The sequence below is a fragment of the Lygodium microphyllum genome, chromosome 2, assembly GCF_053477565.2.
Source record: "Lygodium microphyllum isolate KBCC chromosome 2, Lygodium_microphyllum_v1.1.10, whole genome shotgun sequence".
Classification (NCBI taxonomy): domain Eukaryota; kingdom Viridiplantae; phylum Streptophyta; class Polypodiopsida; order Schizaeales; family Lygodiaceae; genus Lygodium; species Lygodium microphyllum.
The window spans coordinates 58,961,839-58,980,654 of NC_141136.1; the positions used below are offsets into that span (position 1 = coordinate 58,961,839).

The 18,816-nt window shown below is 43.0% G+C and overlaps 1 protein-coding gene across 6 annotated transcripts in view; it reads left to right on the forward strand.

The window, feature by feature from the left end:
- Nucleotides 1-18,816, forward strand: part of LOC148039779 (branched-chain-amino-acid aminotransferase-like protein 2) — a 175,170-nt gene that overhangs the window by 123,986 nt on the left and 32,368 nt on the right. For 2 of the 6 annotated variants that reach the window (XR_015693303.1, XM_087694003.1), the window contains 3 exons: nucleotides 14,349-14,420; nucleotides 14,961-15,041; nucleotides 15,136-15,171. Coding sequence is in view for 4 of the 6 variants with exons in the window: in XM_087694003.1 (XP_087550129.1) it covers nucleotides 14,349-14,420; nucleotides 14,961-15,041; nucleotides 15,136-15,171 (189 nt within the window). In the remaining 2 variants the exon portion in view is untranslated. The remainder of the gene's footprint in view (nucleotides 1-14,348; nucleotides 14,421-14,960; nucleotides 15,042-15,135; nucleotides 15,172-18,816) is intronic. The other 4 variants (XR_015693304.1, XM_087694013.1, XM_087694022.1 and 1 more) reach the window with 3 other exon arrangements.

Here is an 18,816-nt window from a genome sequence, read left to right on the forward strand (position 1 = left end):
TAAAAGGGCTGGAGTTCGTATTTCTCTTGCCCTGCTTCTGGTTCCTTGAATATGCACCATGTGTCTTAGTCTAAGGGAAAAGAGAAACTTTCTGCTGATATGGAAGAAGGATCGTGGGAGCGGTTTCCTCAACACCCCTCTTGCTCTTCGTCTGTTTCTTTCCTTCCTGATTTAAATCAAGCCTATCCACCTATTTAGGAGGAGAAGGATGATGACTACTATAATGATCTCCAAGAAATCCAAGATATTTCTTGTCCATCTTTACACTGTGCTGAAAGGAGAAACAATTGTGCAATAACCCTGTCTGCTACAACCTTCCTTGTTAACTGGCGACACAGTTGAAGAATTGTCAGACTATTTAGAACTCTTATTTCTAGATTGGTCTGATGCAGTGTTGGGGGTAAAGGCGCCTCCGCCGTGCCGCCCCGTGTATTACTACACTGACAGTACCCGCCACTGCACACTGCAGGTGGCGGGCGCCCGTCACGTCACTTTATTCTTTATTTTTTTAGTGACAGTTTGAATAAAGGAAGGCCCGGTCACACATTGTGACTGTTGGAGTTCCCATTTCTTGTCTCTCTCTTTCTTGCTCTTGCTCTCCCGCCATAGCTCGCGTGCAAGCTTCGATCCTTCTCACCTTTCAACTGGTATCAGAGCTTGGCATTCTCTTGCTCGAGCTCGACTCGGTGCTTCCCGACCTTCTCATTGACTCGCTTCACGCATTGGGTCTCCATCCCGGCAGCCATAGCCGACCTCTTGAGCTCCCGACTCTCCCCGGCTTCCCGAGCTCCATCCTGGCCTTCTTGAGCTTCATCAGGGCCTTGCCCTTGAGGTATTGCTTCAGCATTTGCAGGCATTTGAGTGTATTCTCAGATTGAAACAGGGCAGGAACAAAGGCAGCCACTCTTCTTGAGCTCCATAGCTCATATCTTCCCTCCCCTTTGCATTGGGCCTTCATGGCTTGGTATGTGCCTACCTTGGGCCATCATTAAGCCCCCCATTACCCCCTTTTTCAGCCCATGTGGAGCAGCAGCAAGTTCAGCACCAACAGGGCAGATTGCATCAATTTTTTCCAGGCTGTGAGCACTCATCTACTTCAGCTCCACACTTGGCCATTGCTTCTTGCTCTCTACCTTGATCAAGAGGGCTACAGACTTTATGTTTGATGTCATTCAAGCTTTGGGCATTGGTCTTGATCATTCGGGGCTGATCTCTTCAGATTTGGGACTGTCATAAACTATCATAACAGGCTGAAAACAGGGCAGCACCATTGGCATTAGCATTTGTTGCTTATATTCCATTCCGGTTGTGCTACTTGATGCCCATATGCGGTCTACATGATGCCTAGTGCCTTGGGAATGTATGCACATGATTATGCCATGATTTTGGCCTGAAATATTGGCTGATTTGGGACTGTTATTTACTGTTATACAGTGCTGGAAACAGGGCAGCCACACTTGGCATTGGCATTTGATGCTTATACTCTACTCCGGTTACCTTATTTGATGCCCGTATGCGGTCTACTTCCTACCCGGATGTATTGGGGATGTATGCATTTGGTTTGACCATGATTTTGGCTTGAATTCGGGGCTGAAATCTACTGTTTAGAACAGTAAATACATGCTGGAATAACAGTGGGCTGAAGGTACTTTACAGGCTTTGGCACTTACCTACCGATACCGGATGTATGCTTTGAGCTTTGGCATGATGTCTCTGACATTTGGGGACGGCTTGGAGCATATGTATGAGATTATGGGATGCTTTTGAGCTTCGCATTAGCTCCGTCTTCACTGGCATTTGGACCGACTTGGCATGCTCGTGGACCGCCTATGCCTCATGTCTCTGCTTGACAGTTAGGCTTTTGCATTACATGCTTTGGTTCGTGACATATGCTATTTGGTTCGTGTATGCCATACCGACATTTGGAGCTTGGATTTGGATGTATTTGAGCATTCCCGGCTTACTTGATCACTGATCTTGGTTGCTATTTGATGTCATTGAGTTGACCGAGAGCTTATTTGGGCTTATGTATTGCTTCATGGTTAATACGACCGGTGCTTCATGTATGTCATGCTCTCTTGGATGCGCTTGATGCATTGACAGGGTCACTTATCACTGGTGCTTTCTCTTGGGTTGTTTGAGCTTCTGAGCTTGCTTTGTATGCCTTTTGTGCCAGTGGGAGCATTTTACATGCTTGCTTGACCTTTGACAGTTGCATGCTATTGGAGCACTTACATGTATTTGGAGCAGTTTATGTCTTGAGCAGCTACATACGCATTGAGACTTTGGGATCATATTCCGATCTTTATGGATATGCATTGATGTACTCTTGGTTCACAGGATGCTTATGAGCTAAGTCTCATATTTGGATCTTTCTTTTTGAGCAGACACCTATTTGTGTCAGGTTTTGACAATTACAGGAACACTTTGCCTAGAGTGTCTGGGGGTGTGCCTTTCACTGGCCGATGTTATTTTGACATGCTTCGGTGTTGAGCTCATGTTCTTTTCACTGTCATTGGCCTTGCTTATGTCCGTTTCATGCCGGCTTTGGACCTAGCATTGTTTGCTTGACATTGGATCCTATTTTGGGACAGTTTGCTCTCTAGACTGCATACCTGCAATTTATTACAGCAAGCAGTTATTGGTGGACTGAGGTGTACTTTTCATGCTGAAATATCCTGATTTGGTGTACCGCACCTAGTACTAAGTGGGCAGCAACTTTTGGCACACTTTGCTCACCCTTTGGACCCCGTTTTGGTCATTTTTGGGCAGTTTCTGCAGTAAAACAGCAAGCAGTTTTGGACTGTTTGGGCATTTCCAGCCTGCATAATGGCGTCATCTTCGCATGATAGTGCCATGTTTAACATTACAAAGTTGGATGGTACCAACTACTCACCTTTCATGCAGATTATCAAGTTGCTTTTGACCAAGTAGATGCAGCAATGATGGATAGAATCAAAAGACAAAGAGAATTGAATAAAGTTCTTGATCAAATGCTTGCTTGCATATCGCCAATGGATCAAACTAAAAGCCAAGCTCATCGTCAGTTGGATGATAGATTAGACTCTTGCCTCATGGGAGAGAGTATTAAACAACAACCACCACATCAACCTGCTCAAGAATTACCAGCATGGTACTTTCGGGATCAAGCTCAATTCCAGCGCCAAGCAGCTTACACCTTGACATCCTCAGATGAAGATGGAGATAGTGTCGTCGATGACGACTTTGTCCCCATTAACCCTCATCTCAGGATGAAGCTCCAACAGATACTTTGTTGGATGCATTAGTCAATGTGCATACAGAAACTAGTGTAAGTAAGTTTTCCTCTTCTGTTATAGCTACTACCAAAACTCAAAGTACTCCTGTAAATGCTACTTCTTCTCATGGCTCTAAACCTTCCTATACCAATTTCTACAAAAAGATAGGTGTTCGTGAGAAAGTATGTTCTTTTCCCATCTGATCCATCGATGGAAAGTCTCTTGAAGAAGTTAAGCTTTTAATCTATATGATGTATGCTTACGTAGGGCAAAAAATCCTAGACAAATCCCAAACTAATAGGTTAGATATTCTTAATGCTATGATCCATGGATTTGTTGGAGGATTAAAACAATGGTGGATTTCCATACATCCCCAAGTTAAAATAGCTATTGCTGAGCATGCAAATCGTGTATAGCTATTTTTTGAACTACTTTTAGGAGAATTAGTTGGCAATAAACTACATGATATTCTAGAAGCTAGAGAAGCTTTTTTTAAAGCCAAATTATGTGACCCAAGACAGTACAAATAATATTTAGTCTATATGAGAGATCTACTGTATGAAGGGTTAGGTGTCCATGATAACAGGATGAAGGAGCACTTAGTATGTTCCCTTTGAGAACCTATCCCATTCTACTGTAAACAAAAAATAAAAGCCGAAAATAAAGACTTCACTGATAGCGTGGGACAAATTCTTCAAACAATGGAACAAACTATTAAGGATGTCTGCTAGCAACAAATAGCTTATACATCACTTTGTACCCATCAACTATGTATTGTTCCATGTTTTTTCCCCATTTACTCAGTCATAGCATTAGATGACAACTTTTTTGGGACATGGAAAATTCCCAAACTTCTCATATGTAACATTTTGGTCTCTCAGGCCGATTTGGCTTTTTGTAGACATTAATATAACTCTGTGTGTGTGTGCGTGCGTGCGTGCGCGTGTGCAAGGAACAATTGCAAATTGGTGCAACATGATAGCTAGTGGCGTGTGGCAAGCCGGCTCAATCAGCATCCTTGGGCACGTGGAGCTAGCCAGTCCCATGAAATTGTAGCTGGTCCTTCACCACCACCAGAGGGTTCTACTGCAGCCTCTCCTGTATCTGTGGGCAATGCGTGCTTGTTGATCCACTTTACTTTGGATACAAAGCCCTGTCCTAACATACTGGTTCATTATACTTATCAAGCAATCATTTCTTGTATAAACCATATGTATAGTACATTGTAACATACCCTAAACTCCACTATAAAATTCAACTTTATTTACCATACCTTTCTACTCAAAATGGTCAATTAACACATTCTTAGACAAAAATGAATTCTAACACATTAATTAAGATCTTTTAAATCTTTCTTTTCCTCTTAAAATAATCGAGATATTATCATGGAATTTTAACAATTTTTTTCAAAAATTTTACGTTGAAAAATGATCCCATATTACACACACACACACACATGTAAAATAATATTATTTAAACAATTGAAAAATATGGCTTAAGATAAGGTAATAGGAGCAAGGGGAGCAAGTTTGTCCTTGTCACACCCCCCCCCCGCTTTCCCTTATTCTCATTTAAAAAAAAAGAAGGGGCTCGAGAGAGAAAAATGTCCTGAATGGTGTCCATGTGATGGGTGGCTCCACTATCCATGATCCAAATAGGAGAAGATGGTCGGGTAAAGTCGGTCCATATGGCCAATCGCCTCGTCAAGAGGTAACTTATGATTACAGACTAGGCTGGAAATCTCTGATGCTCCATGGAGACGAGATGAGTCTCATTTCCAATAGACAAGTTATAACAATATTGGTTATGATGGCTAACTGGTGGAAGTGTGAGTTTGGTCTCGGCACTATCCCTGAGTTTAGTTGCCACCACCCTACATCCCCTATTGGAGATTACGTGGCTGAGTATAGTACAAGGGAGTTTCAAAAATAGGAAAACGAATACTTGAGTTTCTGAGTTTTGGCCAAGTTTTGAAACGGTGGGAGAAGTTTTGGGTTTTACCCTAAAATAGATACATAGGTATCTAAATATATCAATGCATATAGCAATATCTAGTCAAATTTCAAGCAAAACTTCACGTCCTTATGTCACATGATTGAATTCATGAAGTTTGAAGTTGAACATGTTACAACTTATATCGAACATGTTCACTACATGATTGAAGAACATAAATACTTATTATTGACTTACTACTTACAAGTTAAGACTCGAAACAACAAAATGTTAAAACTTAAGACTCAATTTCCAAAACAACAAGATGAATTATAAGACTCATGAATCATCTTAAGAATGACATCAAGAACCAAGACACATAATAGTGCTAAGTAAAATCAAGATACATATATCTATCCAAACTCCAATACCGAGTGTTAACATTAATGATCATGTAATAAAAAAGCTATAACCTATGTGCAATGTCACATTGTATCTATGCCACCTATCATCAAAGAATAATGGAACATGGAATCTAGATGATGGATTATGGCATTATGACATGGCACACATGCTAGACTCTATAAGCATCATTTGAGGATCTGTACATCATCTCCTCATCCAAGGACTCTCCCCTCCCCCCCCCCCCCCCCCCCCCCCCCCACCCACTTAGAGGGTCATGAAGCAACTTCTGTCTCAGTGCTCAGTTACTAGCTTTGGCTTTGCTGGATGTGTGGCCGTCTTAATAACGCAAATCTTTGTGTGTGCTTTTATCCTCGATCGATGGCTTTATTGAAGAGAAATAAGCATGCAAACACATGCAATAATGGTGTAATCAGAAGGCTAGAATGGAAAGTTGAGAACTAAACAACATTACCAATCAACCAAAAAGTGAAACATAGGTGGGTAAAGTTCAATGACTCTTCCCCCCTAAACAAAAACCTTTTTACACACCTCTCCAGCTCCCCCCTCCCCCATTTAAATGGGAAAAAAAAAGATGATGAAAACACTATGAGTCTTTTGTTTGGATTGTGTACTCCTTACCTTTGATCGACACTCATTGTCAAAATAGACAGCCTTCTAACAATGTTGGCAATATTGGTTTTTCCTTGGTGAGTTCCTTTTGTGGAGGAAGCACTATGAAACTCACCGAACAATCAAGCATAATGTAGTAGCTGACACAAATTCATAGAACATAAGCATGCTGGGCTGTCAGATCACCTGCTACACAAAATGGAAGTATTTTCTAGTCACCTTATTTAGAAACAATGTGACTTGGTCATTAGGGAACTTAGGAGCCCCTCTAGTGGAGAATTTAGTGAGAAGTTGATACTCAATCAACTTGACCTTAAGGCCATCTGAGTCAAGGACTTTGAAATTTTGGAGCTCATGGTCAAGATTTATATGACAGGTCCTATCATGATCCATATATCAGTCAATCAGGTGTTCCCAATGCTCTACTGCTAGGTCAAAGTGTTGTAGTTGCGAGTGAAATTCGAGTAAAAGACGTTGCATCAATTCACTGATAGTTTCGGGCTGAGGTGTTTCGGGCCTTCCATGAGCAGACAACCTTTGATGGAACAAGTGAGAGAGGGACCCACTCTTACCTATAGTGCAAGCATGAGGACTCTTAAACTTTGCATGATTGTGGGTTGAGGCACAATACCATAACTAGAAGGCCTAGTAAAAAGTGCCATGGAGGCAAAATTGTGGTATCAATTGGTCGACACTTGGGTAAGTAGGCTAAAACATCTTTTTAAATGTGGCTACCCCAAGCATTAATGCTTAGCATTTTTCATTTTTTTATAAAAATGTTTCATATCAATCACTTTTAATGTTATCATTTTGATCCTTTTAATGTTTTGTTTTAGTCATTTTTAATGTTATCATCTTTATTCTTGTAATGTTATCATTTTTAATATTTCACTTTTATTTTAATGCTATCACTTTTAATGTTTCATTTTTATCCCTTCGGTAGATGGGCTTCATGGCACTAACCAATCCACACGTGCATGGTTTGTTCCAACTTCTAGAAGATCATGGCAAATTGTGATTATTTCTCTCTACCATGATAATAGACTATAATGAAGTAGAGGAGATCGCCATATCCCAAGGAACTAAATCCTCCCTAGGGAGAAGATCAGCATGCTGGATAAGATCTAATTGCTAGTGCAGGAGATCCTTGATTCTAACAATATGTCCTTGGATACTTGCAGCTAAATCGAAGACAAAGCATTATAGGTGACCCAATTATGGCAACAATCCCAAAATCTGAAAAAATGAAACATAATCTTCATATGTGGCTGCAACAGGGTGGAATATTTTGGTGTGGGGAAAACCCAATCAGAGGGGTGTAGCAACGGACCCAGCCACAACTCTTCAAATTCTGACAAGAGAGTCCAAATTTTCTTGGCTAGAGGGTAGAAAATCAATCCATGATGTGAGGACTCCACGCTGGTCATGCAAAAAAAGCAGCCATCATTTGATATTCGGCACTTGGAAATAGCCGAAGGAAGTGACAGCCCACCCATGATCACTTGCCAAAGAAAGACCTTGCATTTAAAAGGTGTCTTATTTAGCCGTCCCTCTATCACAATCATCTTCCACTTGAGCAAGGTTGCATTCCGTGGACATACACTATGTTTCATACGGTACCGTACGGTTTGCGTGCGTTCAAATTGTACCAAAAAAAACAGGCTATTTAAAATGTCCCTTGGTACATGCTTTTGAAATTGTGCCCATATTTTGGGCTGTTACACACTCAAATTTCTTTTCTTTCACCCCTCCCTCTTTCATACTCCTCTCTCTTCTCTTCTCCCTCACCTCAGCCCTTATAGAAGGGCAGCCCCCTCCCCCATCTCACCTCAAACCAGCCTTCGTCTTCATCAATCTCCCTTTCTTGAGCTCAGCTTTTGAGCCTCCATCTTCTTCAACCACCCTACTCTCTCTTCGCTGCTCCCTCTCCCTGCTCCTTTCCCTCACCTTCTCTTTGTCTTGTCTCCATATCCCTCTCCCTCTTCGTCTCTCTCCCTGTCCCCCTCTCTCGCTTTCAAGTTTCATTCATACATATTAATCATGTCCCTCTCCCTCTCTCTTTCCCAAATCCGGCTTCCACTCCCTCTCTTCCTTTCTTCTCATTCTTCTCCACACTCATTCTTCTCCACAATGCCTAGTCCTCTTCATGATCTATCTTTAAGTTGCACATTTTATATGTTCTGTTGTCTTGTTTTGTTGTGTGTAGGCCGATTTTATATACAAATTTTCATGTATTTTTAAGTTAATGTACGAAACGATGTATTTTATTCTTAAGATTTTTGTGTACTTTCCATACCATACATATTCACTTACCGAACGTATCATACTAAAGTTTCGAAACCATCGTGCACCAAACCTTAGATTTATGCATACCGCAAGTCATATTGGCTTTGTTGATGAGACAATGATGATCCTTAATCATGAGATAGTAAACCTGGTTGGTTGAAGCCTTTTGAAGGTTAAGGCAGCTAGGAAGATCCCAGTCCTGCCATGGATGATCACAGGATCAAGTACAAGAAAAGGTTGCATAGGCTGCAACATCCTATCTAGTTGACCCCATAACTCATGATACCCCCAAGGAATTCGATGAGGTCTCTTGACTGTGAGGAAGGACAACTCACAAGAGTGGCAACAACAACAATAGAAGTTAAACCCAAGCATGGGATATGGTTATATTTGAGGCAATCCTCCTATTTCACATCCCAAGAGAGTAGCCATGATACAACCTATAGCTGAATTGAAAATAATTAGCCGCCAAACGATCATTTGCAGGATTCTAATGCACCTTTTAAAGAACAAGATGCCAAGAACAAACCAATCAATTCACCAAGGAGGAGGAAGATGTACAAAAGTGGGTATTAGAGTTAAGAATGTGCCACCGTGACATGTCATGGCGCGGTATGGGAGTTTTTGGGGTTGGGTCGAGCAGGGTTCTTCAGAAGAGGGGGAAAGGTATGCCATGTCATGGGAGAGTGGGTTTTTTGGTGTTGGGTGGAGCAGGGTTTAAGCTTGTATGCTAGTATTACTATGAATGAGACCCCAGTCTTCCAAGAAAAAGTAGACACCAAAGACCAAGGGGTGATAGTCAATGCACATAGGTCGAAAGAGTGACCAGTGAAGGGCCATCGTATGAGACTTCCCATCAAGAATAACTCCACCACCTATAGTTTTAATAAGGGTACAATTATGACTCCAATAGATGTAAGAAATTCTTGCATGCATAGAATTCTTCTTTCACTATATGAAGGAGACATGCTTCATAAGGTCATTCAAAGTGGTAGATTGGTAGTAGTCTACGGCAAAAGTGGTAGGAAGTATTGGTAGCATGATGGCTTGTGCAACTTTGAGACATACATGGAAGGGCCGACACCAGAATTTCCAATAGATAAATTTTACCTTCATCTTTCGCAAAATCCACTCCAACAAAACTTTGGGCTGAACATCAATCCCGAAGGGATACCCCATATGTCTCACAACATTGCTACGAGGTATGATCAAGCCCTGCCATCCCAAGGACTAAAGATCAAAATTATCATCCAGTGCAATTGATAAGGGAGGACTTCAGAGCATTGATAAGGAAACTAAAAGCATAACCAAAAAGATCCTAGGCATCCAATGCCTTATGGAGATTATCCCTTTTTGCATTAAGGATCATCAAGGCATCATCTGGCAAAGACTAAGCAAAAAAATATTGTTCAAGAGAAAGGTGCAAACCAGACCCACGGGCCACCGTATGAGATAACATAGTAAGTACCAGATGAGTTACCAAATCGGAAAACAAAGGACTCAAAGGGAAACACTATGTGACTGAGCGTTGAAGGGTAATGGGACCAGTGACACCACCATTTAACATCACTTGGGAGGATACATTAGCACTGATTGTGTATATCAATTGAGACATATGCGACCCAAATCCCATGATATGCATAAGTTCTACAATAAAGGACTAATCTAGATAATTGAATGCCTTTTGCAAGTGCAGCTGCACTAAGACCACTTTCTGATTAGAATGCTTGGCATAGTCAATCCCCATTTGTACATTCAATACTTACACAATACATTCTTGCCCTTGATGAATCCATACCAATTGGGGTGCACAATGTTAGTGAGGCACTTGTGAAGGCAATTGGCCAAGACTTTGGAGAAAATTTTATCCATTGACCCCATTAGAGAGATGCATCTCCAATGTTTCAACATGAAGGGAGAAGCCACTCTTGGGAGGTGGCATATGGGTCAGAAAACTCATTAGTGAGGCCATTCCAATGAGGATTTTTATCCATGGGTAAATGCAATAATACATTTGTCACCTCATCCTCATAGATGTCACTTTCCAAGGCAACATGGATATTTGGTGAAACTTGATGCTTGACGAGTTGGTAGAAGGCCACACGAGCGTTAGAGATCAGTGCAAAGGGCATCTGAACCAAACCAAGAAAATCTAGGAAATATTTTTGGCACATTTGAACAATAGGCTGTGGATCCGTGACCATGTGACCCTCCGGATTTTGGAGTCTAACCATATTCTCTTGAGTAGGGGAAGGGTGCAAACCCCGAAAGAATTTATGGGTTTGGCAAGAGGCATCTTACAAGATTTTGGTCAGAGATTTTAGTTTAGCTTGCTAGTAAGATCTCAATTAGAACTACTGAATATGATCAACCAATCTTGCAGCCAATGGAGGCAGAAATGCATCATCCAATGACTCAAGAAGCAATGAATGAACCAAGACCAGTAGTTCTTATTCTAAATGTCATTGCTGTCCGCAAAGGGATGCATGGTGAATGCTGTATTGCCGAGCAACCCTATTGGCACATTACTGATCATTTGCTCAAAGGAGCAATTGCTGCCTGATGGAAAGTCTGACAAGAAGAGGTCAAGCAATTGTCCCATGTAACCATTAAAAACCGAGTGTTTCAAGAAGGATTGAAGCGCAAAGGAATATTTTCCAAGAATTGTGTGAAAGGCATGACAGATTGTGCAAGCATCTCGAACTGTAGAGGAAAATGATTTGATAAGACATATTGTTGCAAAACTTGCATATCTAGGATCTCTAGCAAAAAGGCATCATCATGCATGACATACATACAATCCAATCTAGACCATGCAGCCAAATATTGTGTCGAATGAAGGGTGAATCGATCTGATGAGCGCAGCCAAGACCAAAGGTCTTGTTTAAGAACATTCAAGGCAAACTAGACCATGTAGCCGAATACTGTGTTGAATGAAGGGTGAATCTTGGATCTGATGGGTGCAGCCAAGACCAAAGGTCTTGTTTAAGAACAGTCAAGGCAAACTCTTGCCAAGACTCAATTCTCAAGAGCATCCATCACCAAATGCCAAGAATTAGACTATAATAAATCCACACACATATTGAAATCTCCCATTAGCAACCCTGGTTTGCGAAGTGTTAAAGAGGCTGTCAGTCTACCCCATAGATTACGTCTAGACAAGGGATCATTCAAAGCATAGAGATCAACCAGCCACAAGACCTTCCCATAATCAAGCACAATTTCAACCACCACAAAGCAGGGCCTAGATGCACATCATTTTTGCCAAGGACCAGCTGAAATCTCTCATGAACCACCTTGAGTACACTAGAGTAATGTCATGTAGAGCCCCCAACGCAAAACAAATGAAAACCATCACTATCCACAATCTTTTGTGCTTCACTGTGACTTTTGTGTTCAAGGGTACACAAGACATCCCATTGATTTTCATATACAAGATGTGCCACATGTCATGTTGCTTCTTGTGTGCAAATGCCATGCACATTGCAAGTAGTGGATTTCATATGCAATCAGGAGTAAAATCAGGGCTGAGGCTAGTTATACCTAGCTTTAACTTTTTCTGCTGATGCTTTAACAACTCAAGCATTTTCTCATCCAAGAAATCTGTGAATACTGCAAATGAGTTCATGCAGTGACTTGTTGGTTTAGAGGTAGAAGGATCATTCCCCTTCTTTGGATTAGATGTGGGATAATGCTTATCCCATGGAATGATCACTTTAATGCCTGTGTCAGAAGCAAGTGTGGTCAGAGGATTTGTGAAGTGATCCACAAGGTTTCTCAAGGCAAAAGCATTCCCTGGGGTGGAAGAGACCATATCAGCAGACGTACGTGCCATGGGCTGCTTTTCCTTACATCGCACATAGGTATGCAAGGAATCCTGGGCAGCACCAGACTTAGCAGCCGAGATGTCCACATCAATCTTTTTGTTTCTTTTGGAGCAAGCATCCTTGTTCCTATTGATCCTAGGACTTCAAAGGTTTTTTCCATTGTCTACTTTTGGAGCAAACATCCATCCAACCATGTTCTGGTTGATCTTGGGACTGCATAGGTTTGATTCAAGTCATTGTGCGACCGTTCTTGACGTAGCAGTGGGGGATACAATGGATATCCATGTGATTTGCAAGTCTTTTGCAAGTCTTTTGGCAAGTCTCCTCTCCCCCATTTGGGGCTTTGTAGGTATACCATGGTGTTGCCTATGAATGCACCTAATATAAGAAGTAGCCACTTAAGCTGTGCTTGGGATGTGCTCTACATGTGATTTCCTACGCTCAGCGGTGAACCCTGTCATGTGCGGCATCACAAGGGTCGAGTCCTTAGATGTGCCTACATGTTGTATCTTTCTATTTCATGAATACGAGGACTCCTTATTAATATACTCTGTGTCCCTTTCCGTTATGCGATTTTCTGTGCCTTATGACAGGCTACCACTTGAAATCCTGTGAAGGTCTACTTTGTATGTACACCATGGCATTGCCTACAAATGCACAGATATAGGGAGTGGTAGTCACTCAAGCTCTGCTTAGGATGTGCTCTACATGTGAGTCCCTATGCTCAGTGGCAGACCCTCTAATATGCGGCATCATGAGGGTGTAGTGCTGAAATGTGCCTACGTGTTGTATCTTTCTATTTCACGAATACAAGGATTCCTTATTGATCTAGGATTCCTTATTGATCTATTCTGTGTCCCTTTTTGCTGTGCCATTTTGTGTGCCTCATGATAGGTTATCACTTGAAGTCTTGTGAAGGTCCATAACTGGGGTGGCTGGGGGGAGAAAACTGAGGATTAGCAAACATTGTACAAGAGAAATAGAGAAAATGTCAAATATAGAGAGTTAAATGTGAGAAAAGGCAAAAGAGAAAAGTTTACAAGCAAAGACAGGGTGGTCTTATGCCCAGGCCCCATGGGGGGTTGGGGGGTGTGGGCATGGGTGCTGACAGAGTGTGCCATGTTTCCACCAAGAGTGAGAATTAGCAAACGTTGTACAAGAGAAATAGACAAAAGGCCAAACCTGGAGAGCTAAAAGTGAAAGAAAACATGATAGAGATTAGAGAAACGTCTACAAGCAAATATGAGTCATCTTCTGCCCATGTGATAAGGGATAGTATGTTGTCTTCAGCAAAAAGGAAAACATAGAACCACCCCACAACACAAGTTCAAGGTACTATTACTTCGTTGTTATTTTTTGCTACATCTCTCTTGGGTAATTTACTTGCTGCAGTCCTGGCACTCCTAGATGTATACACACTCGAAAGTGAAATTCGACAGGATATTTAAAAAATCTAGGCCATATTAATATGTATCTCAAAGGAAAGCTTAGAAAATGCAAGAGTCGATGCAGGTGTTCATAGTACACAGATTCAGGGTTGGACACTTCATCATAATACAGATATCCTAAGAGGATGGTTACTGATGGGGGGTTTACTGCCAGATCATAGAACTGAGAAGTCTGGTGAACACATTTTCAGCAGAATGTTTCTTTCTTTATTCTTTTGTGTGTGTGTGTGTGTTTTTTTTTAAAAAGATGTACTATTGGATTATTTACTGTTGTAAGACTTTCAGTTTGAGATGTACCCTTTCCACATCTATACATCAGCAACACAGCTGGTGCAAAGTCATTCATAAAGAGTTGCAGTCTAGTACATCTTAAGCTTATCCAGTTCTGTGGTATTCACACACATCATAAAGCAGATGCATCTCTATCATTTCTTATAAATAAGTCTATCATTCTTTTTCAGTGGAAGATTAGTAAGAGGTCGTTGCCTGGACAATCTCAAATTGAAGATTGTCAGAAGAATGAAGGGGGATGCAACATAATTTTCTTCTTTATTGGTTTGCAGTTCATGGTTAAAAAGGGCATTATTCTTACACCACATGCAGATTTCTGCCTACCAGGAATCACTCGTCAGACTGTAAATTTCTACTTCTGATGTTTAATGAAAATGTTTTCTGCCTAGTGTATTGTGATGTCTTTTGTCACTGTATATTTTGCCTTGTGGATTGTGACCTCTTTTTCCACCCACAGAAGAGAATCCAGAACAAGATTTGAAGGGAAAACTCAACTCATGGCGTCTTGTTTAAAAAAAAGGAGTAAGCATTCTCTAGAGTCAGGCAGAGAAGTGTTTCCTAGAGTCAGCCATTCTCTGTCTATCTAAAGTATATATTGAATGGCCAGGAACACTTGAACTTATAAATCAGTGCACATTCAGGGTCCCAAGTAACAAAGTTCTCCCTTTATAGAAGAGGCAGGGGAAATCTTCACTTTCCATAAAAGTGGTTTCATTGTGGGATTTCTTTGTTATCATGAAACAACTTCTCTTTTATGCATGCTCAAGATCAAAACATCATCCCTCAGTCTCCTCAAAGCATAATTTGTCTATAGTCGTGACATTTTGGATTACCCTTGGAGATTTGGCCACAAAGCATCCAAAGTGATCTCTTTATATATCCAGGTGATTGACCTTGCAAGAGAAAAAGGATTTACTGTACAGGAACGACGAATCAGCATCACTGAATTTCACACAGCAGATGAAGTAATTTCTGATCTCTAGTCCTAGGGGTGTATACTTATGCTAATATTTTAATGTTTTAGTTGGTATTTTAAATAATCCACATAGAATGCTACAGATCTGGACAACTGGCACAATGGGCGAGCTTTCCCCTGTATGTATACAAATTTCCCTTTTGAAAGGCTGTGTTAACTAAATAAATGCAGAAACAAGGCAGATGTGTGTCTTTGGTGTGTGCACATATGGTTGAAGATTTAACATATGTGATTGAATATAGTTACAGATTTAGCCAAGTTAGAAGGCATGATAATAGCAATCATCCACATGTGCTCATTTATTGTCAACTCATGCAAAGTGGGTGAAGATTGTTGACTTTTCATCTTATTTGGGAGTACTATGGTCTTTGCTAGCAGCCTTGTTGGGTACTATGATATGTCATACCATCTACAGGTGATGACGTGGAACTTTGATACAAATACACCATCCTCCCTCACAATGGAAATTAGATAAAAGTTGAAAGGGACTTTCTAATGTGACTAATTTAAGATTGACCCCTATATGAAGGATAGGGATGATGCAGAATCAAGGCACCCTAGTCCAGCAGATAGAATTGGTTGGGGAAGCCACAGAGAACAAATTATGCAATTATCCACAGAAGTATTAGTTGGTAAAGCCCTCGGCCGCCACCAGCAGCGCCCCGCCCGCGCTCTCTCAATGCCTCCTGGCCTCGCCTTATAGCCCGCGTCTCCTCCTCATTCTTCCCTTGCAGCACCTCCACCAATAGCTCGTGCCCGTCCATGCGCTCCAACCATAGCTCCCCGCCAACCCTCCTGCCTCCTCGCCTACCAACTGGACTCTCCTCTTCTCTGTTGGTGCTCCACACCCACACCACTGTATCGCCATCTGGGGCTGTCCGCGTGCATCACGAAGAACAGGTCATGGCCGCCCCAAGTGCGCATAAAGTGAAAACGGAGTTCCTGACAAACTTGAGACGGACCTTGCACCTGGTCCCACTGGCTGCGGAGGGAGTGGATGATGGAGGTCCAAAGCTCTGCCAAAGTCGCAGATACTGAAGGGCACTCCCCGCCAAAAATGGCCTAACAGCGTGCCTTCCAAATATGTCATCTTGTAAGACTTGCTATGACCTCCCATACCTCTTAGCGCTCTACTGTGGGCTCCAATAATTGGCGGATGGGTAAAGCCTCCAAGCCGACCACTGCACAAGACCCAGCCTCAATGAGAAAAATCGTGTCCTGCATCTCGGCCTCATACAAAGGTGACAGCCTTGGTTGATTGCCTGCCTGCCAGCAAAAAACCCCCCATGAGATACATCCAAGGCTGGGTGCCACATGGTGGAGAATACGGTAGGCTCCTCTCCACACTAACTATGCCGCCTTGCAAGACAAAAGGCACTGCTTTGGAGTTTCCAAGTGTTGTTATGGGCAGCGTTTACAATCTCTATCCTGCTGCATCTGAGCCAACCAACTCGCAATAGCCAGATCCCCATGTGCCAAAAGCGAAAGGAAATACGGCACCCTCCTCAACTGCCAGCTGTCCCACAGGCGACACCAGAAGGTCCGATGGAAGCCATCCGTGATGCTATGCTCCGTGCAATATCTACTACACGGAGGCACCCAATCCATGTCTTCGTGTAATACATGTCTACCAATCCTGGCTGTGTACTCCAAAAACCTTAGAGGCTTCTTGACGACTACAGTGGCCGGCCATAGCTACTCTCCAGGATCCCACTCCAACTCATCAAATGGCCTGTTCTCCCATATCCAAAGGTGCCACTCCCGATACTCCTCCCAGGGCACATAAGGGTCCAGTCACCAAGTCTTTCCTTGGAGTCCGACCACATGAATTCTCCTCCAAGAAAGGACAACAATCTCCTCATCTTGCTGTCCTCTGTCAAGAACCAGACACCCCCCATCTTGCACGATGAAGAAAGTCCTGTAGGGAGCAACACCCACTCTACCTGCCACCTGTAAGGGGATACTTGCCGATGAGAATCTAAGAGCGTACACCTCCCCACGTTCCACTAGCTCTTGAATTGGGGGATCTAGCCACTGTTGAGGGATCGTTGAGTAAATCTCCCTTCTCCTCAGCTCAGCTTCTTGCTGACATCGTGATGCCACTGCAACACCTCTTGATCTGCCATCCTCTACAACTCCCTCCATGTCTTGATAGTACGGGCAGGGCCAGCCTCCCAACCAGCCCACTGGATGTGGGAGTGCTCACGTATCTATATTCCATCCTGATCTCTAGCGTGAGGGTTCCAGACCATTGGCGGCTAGTTGTCTATCTCCTCTTGGCATGCTGGGGGTCTCTGAACTAGGGCCTTGCGAAGGCCCTTCCACACTTGAAGTAAATTGTGTAGGAAGGAAGATCTGGGTGGCGTGATTTGGGCGGTCGTGAAGATCCATCTCAAGGATGGCCTCCAACCCCCGCAAAGCCTTGGTCTACACTCTTGGAGACCGTCTTACAAAAAGAACTTCCATGTCTACCCACCTGGTGTAAGACCACAGACCACTAGCTTGCCCAAAAGGGCCAAGCTTTGGAACTCTGAGTCAATGATCCCAAGCCCTCCCTCAGACTAATGCCGGTGAATGATGGTTGCCCATGCCACCTTGGCACGAGAATCCTTGGAACCGTCTGAGCCAATGCATAAAAAATTCCCCACTAGGCGGCGAAGCTAAACCACACAAGAGGAGTAAAACCAACTAGAGGCGATGTACCAAGCCGTTGCTAGGAGGACCTGGTTGACCACCAGGGCTCTGTCCGCTAAAGAAAGACGAACAATGCTCCACAGTAGGTCAGCTTCCGTCTAATAGACTTGGAAACTGGAAGAAATTGCTGGGTAGGAGTGATGTCGAGCCCCACCTGAAAGCCTAGATATTTGACGGTCCATGCTCACCCATCTGAACCCTAGGTGGACACTCCACTCCGTGCTGGAGTCTGGATCTCTAAGAAAATCAACCGACTTTCGCTAGTTGATATTCACTCCAGTTGCACTGCAAAATACCTCCAGAGCTAGTCTCACTCTCTCCAACATCAGCTCATCATCCTCTACATAAAGAGCAGTATCATTTGCATACTCTGAGTCCAACAGCTCATTCTCCTCCCTCATCGAAAGTCGCAGGCCACGTAGCCTACTCACTCGTGAGCAGAGAAAAAGAGCATCGCCTCTGGGAAGAGTAGGAACATATATGGGGCAAGAGGGTAGCCTTACCGGATAGATCTCTCTAGCCGAAACTCCTCCCCCCTTCTACCACCAATGAGAACCTTGGTAGTGGCCGATCTGTAAAGTGCCGAAACCCCGCAGATCCATGCCTAGGGGAAGCCCAGCCTCGCTATGGTGCCCTCTAAGAAGTCCCAGTCAATCCTGTCATCTTCCTTCTCGAAGTCTAGGAGTACTACCAATCCGTGATCACTGTGCTGAGCCCATTGAGTCACCTCGGAAAAAGTAAAGACATTGTCTAGGATTCTCCTATCCTAGACAAAACATGCCTGGGTGTCATGAATGATGCCTGAAAGTACGGGGCGGAGTCGACTCTAGATCATCTTGGCTAGGGCCTTATAGGCCATTGACAACAAGGTGATCGGTCTCCATTGGGATAGCTCCAACCGATCTCCCCCCTTTGGAAAGGAGACTAATGAGACTTGCCAATTAACTCACTGGCATCCGTCCTGAGCTGAAAATCTCGTGAAAGGCCAGTAGTAGTAGGGAGTCCTTCACCACCTCCCAGTAGGTAATGAAGAAGGCCTTAGAAAGACCATCTTCTCCCGCGTTTCTGCA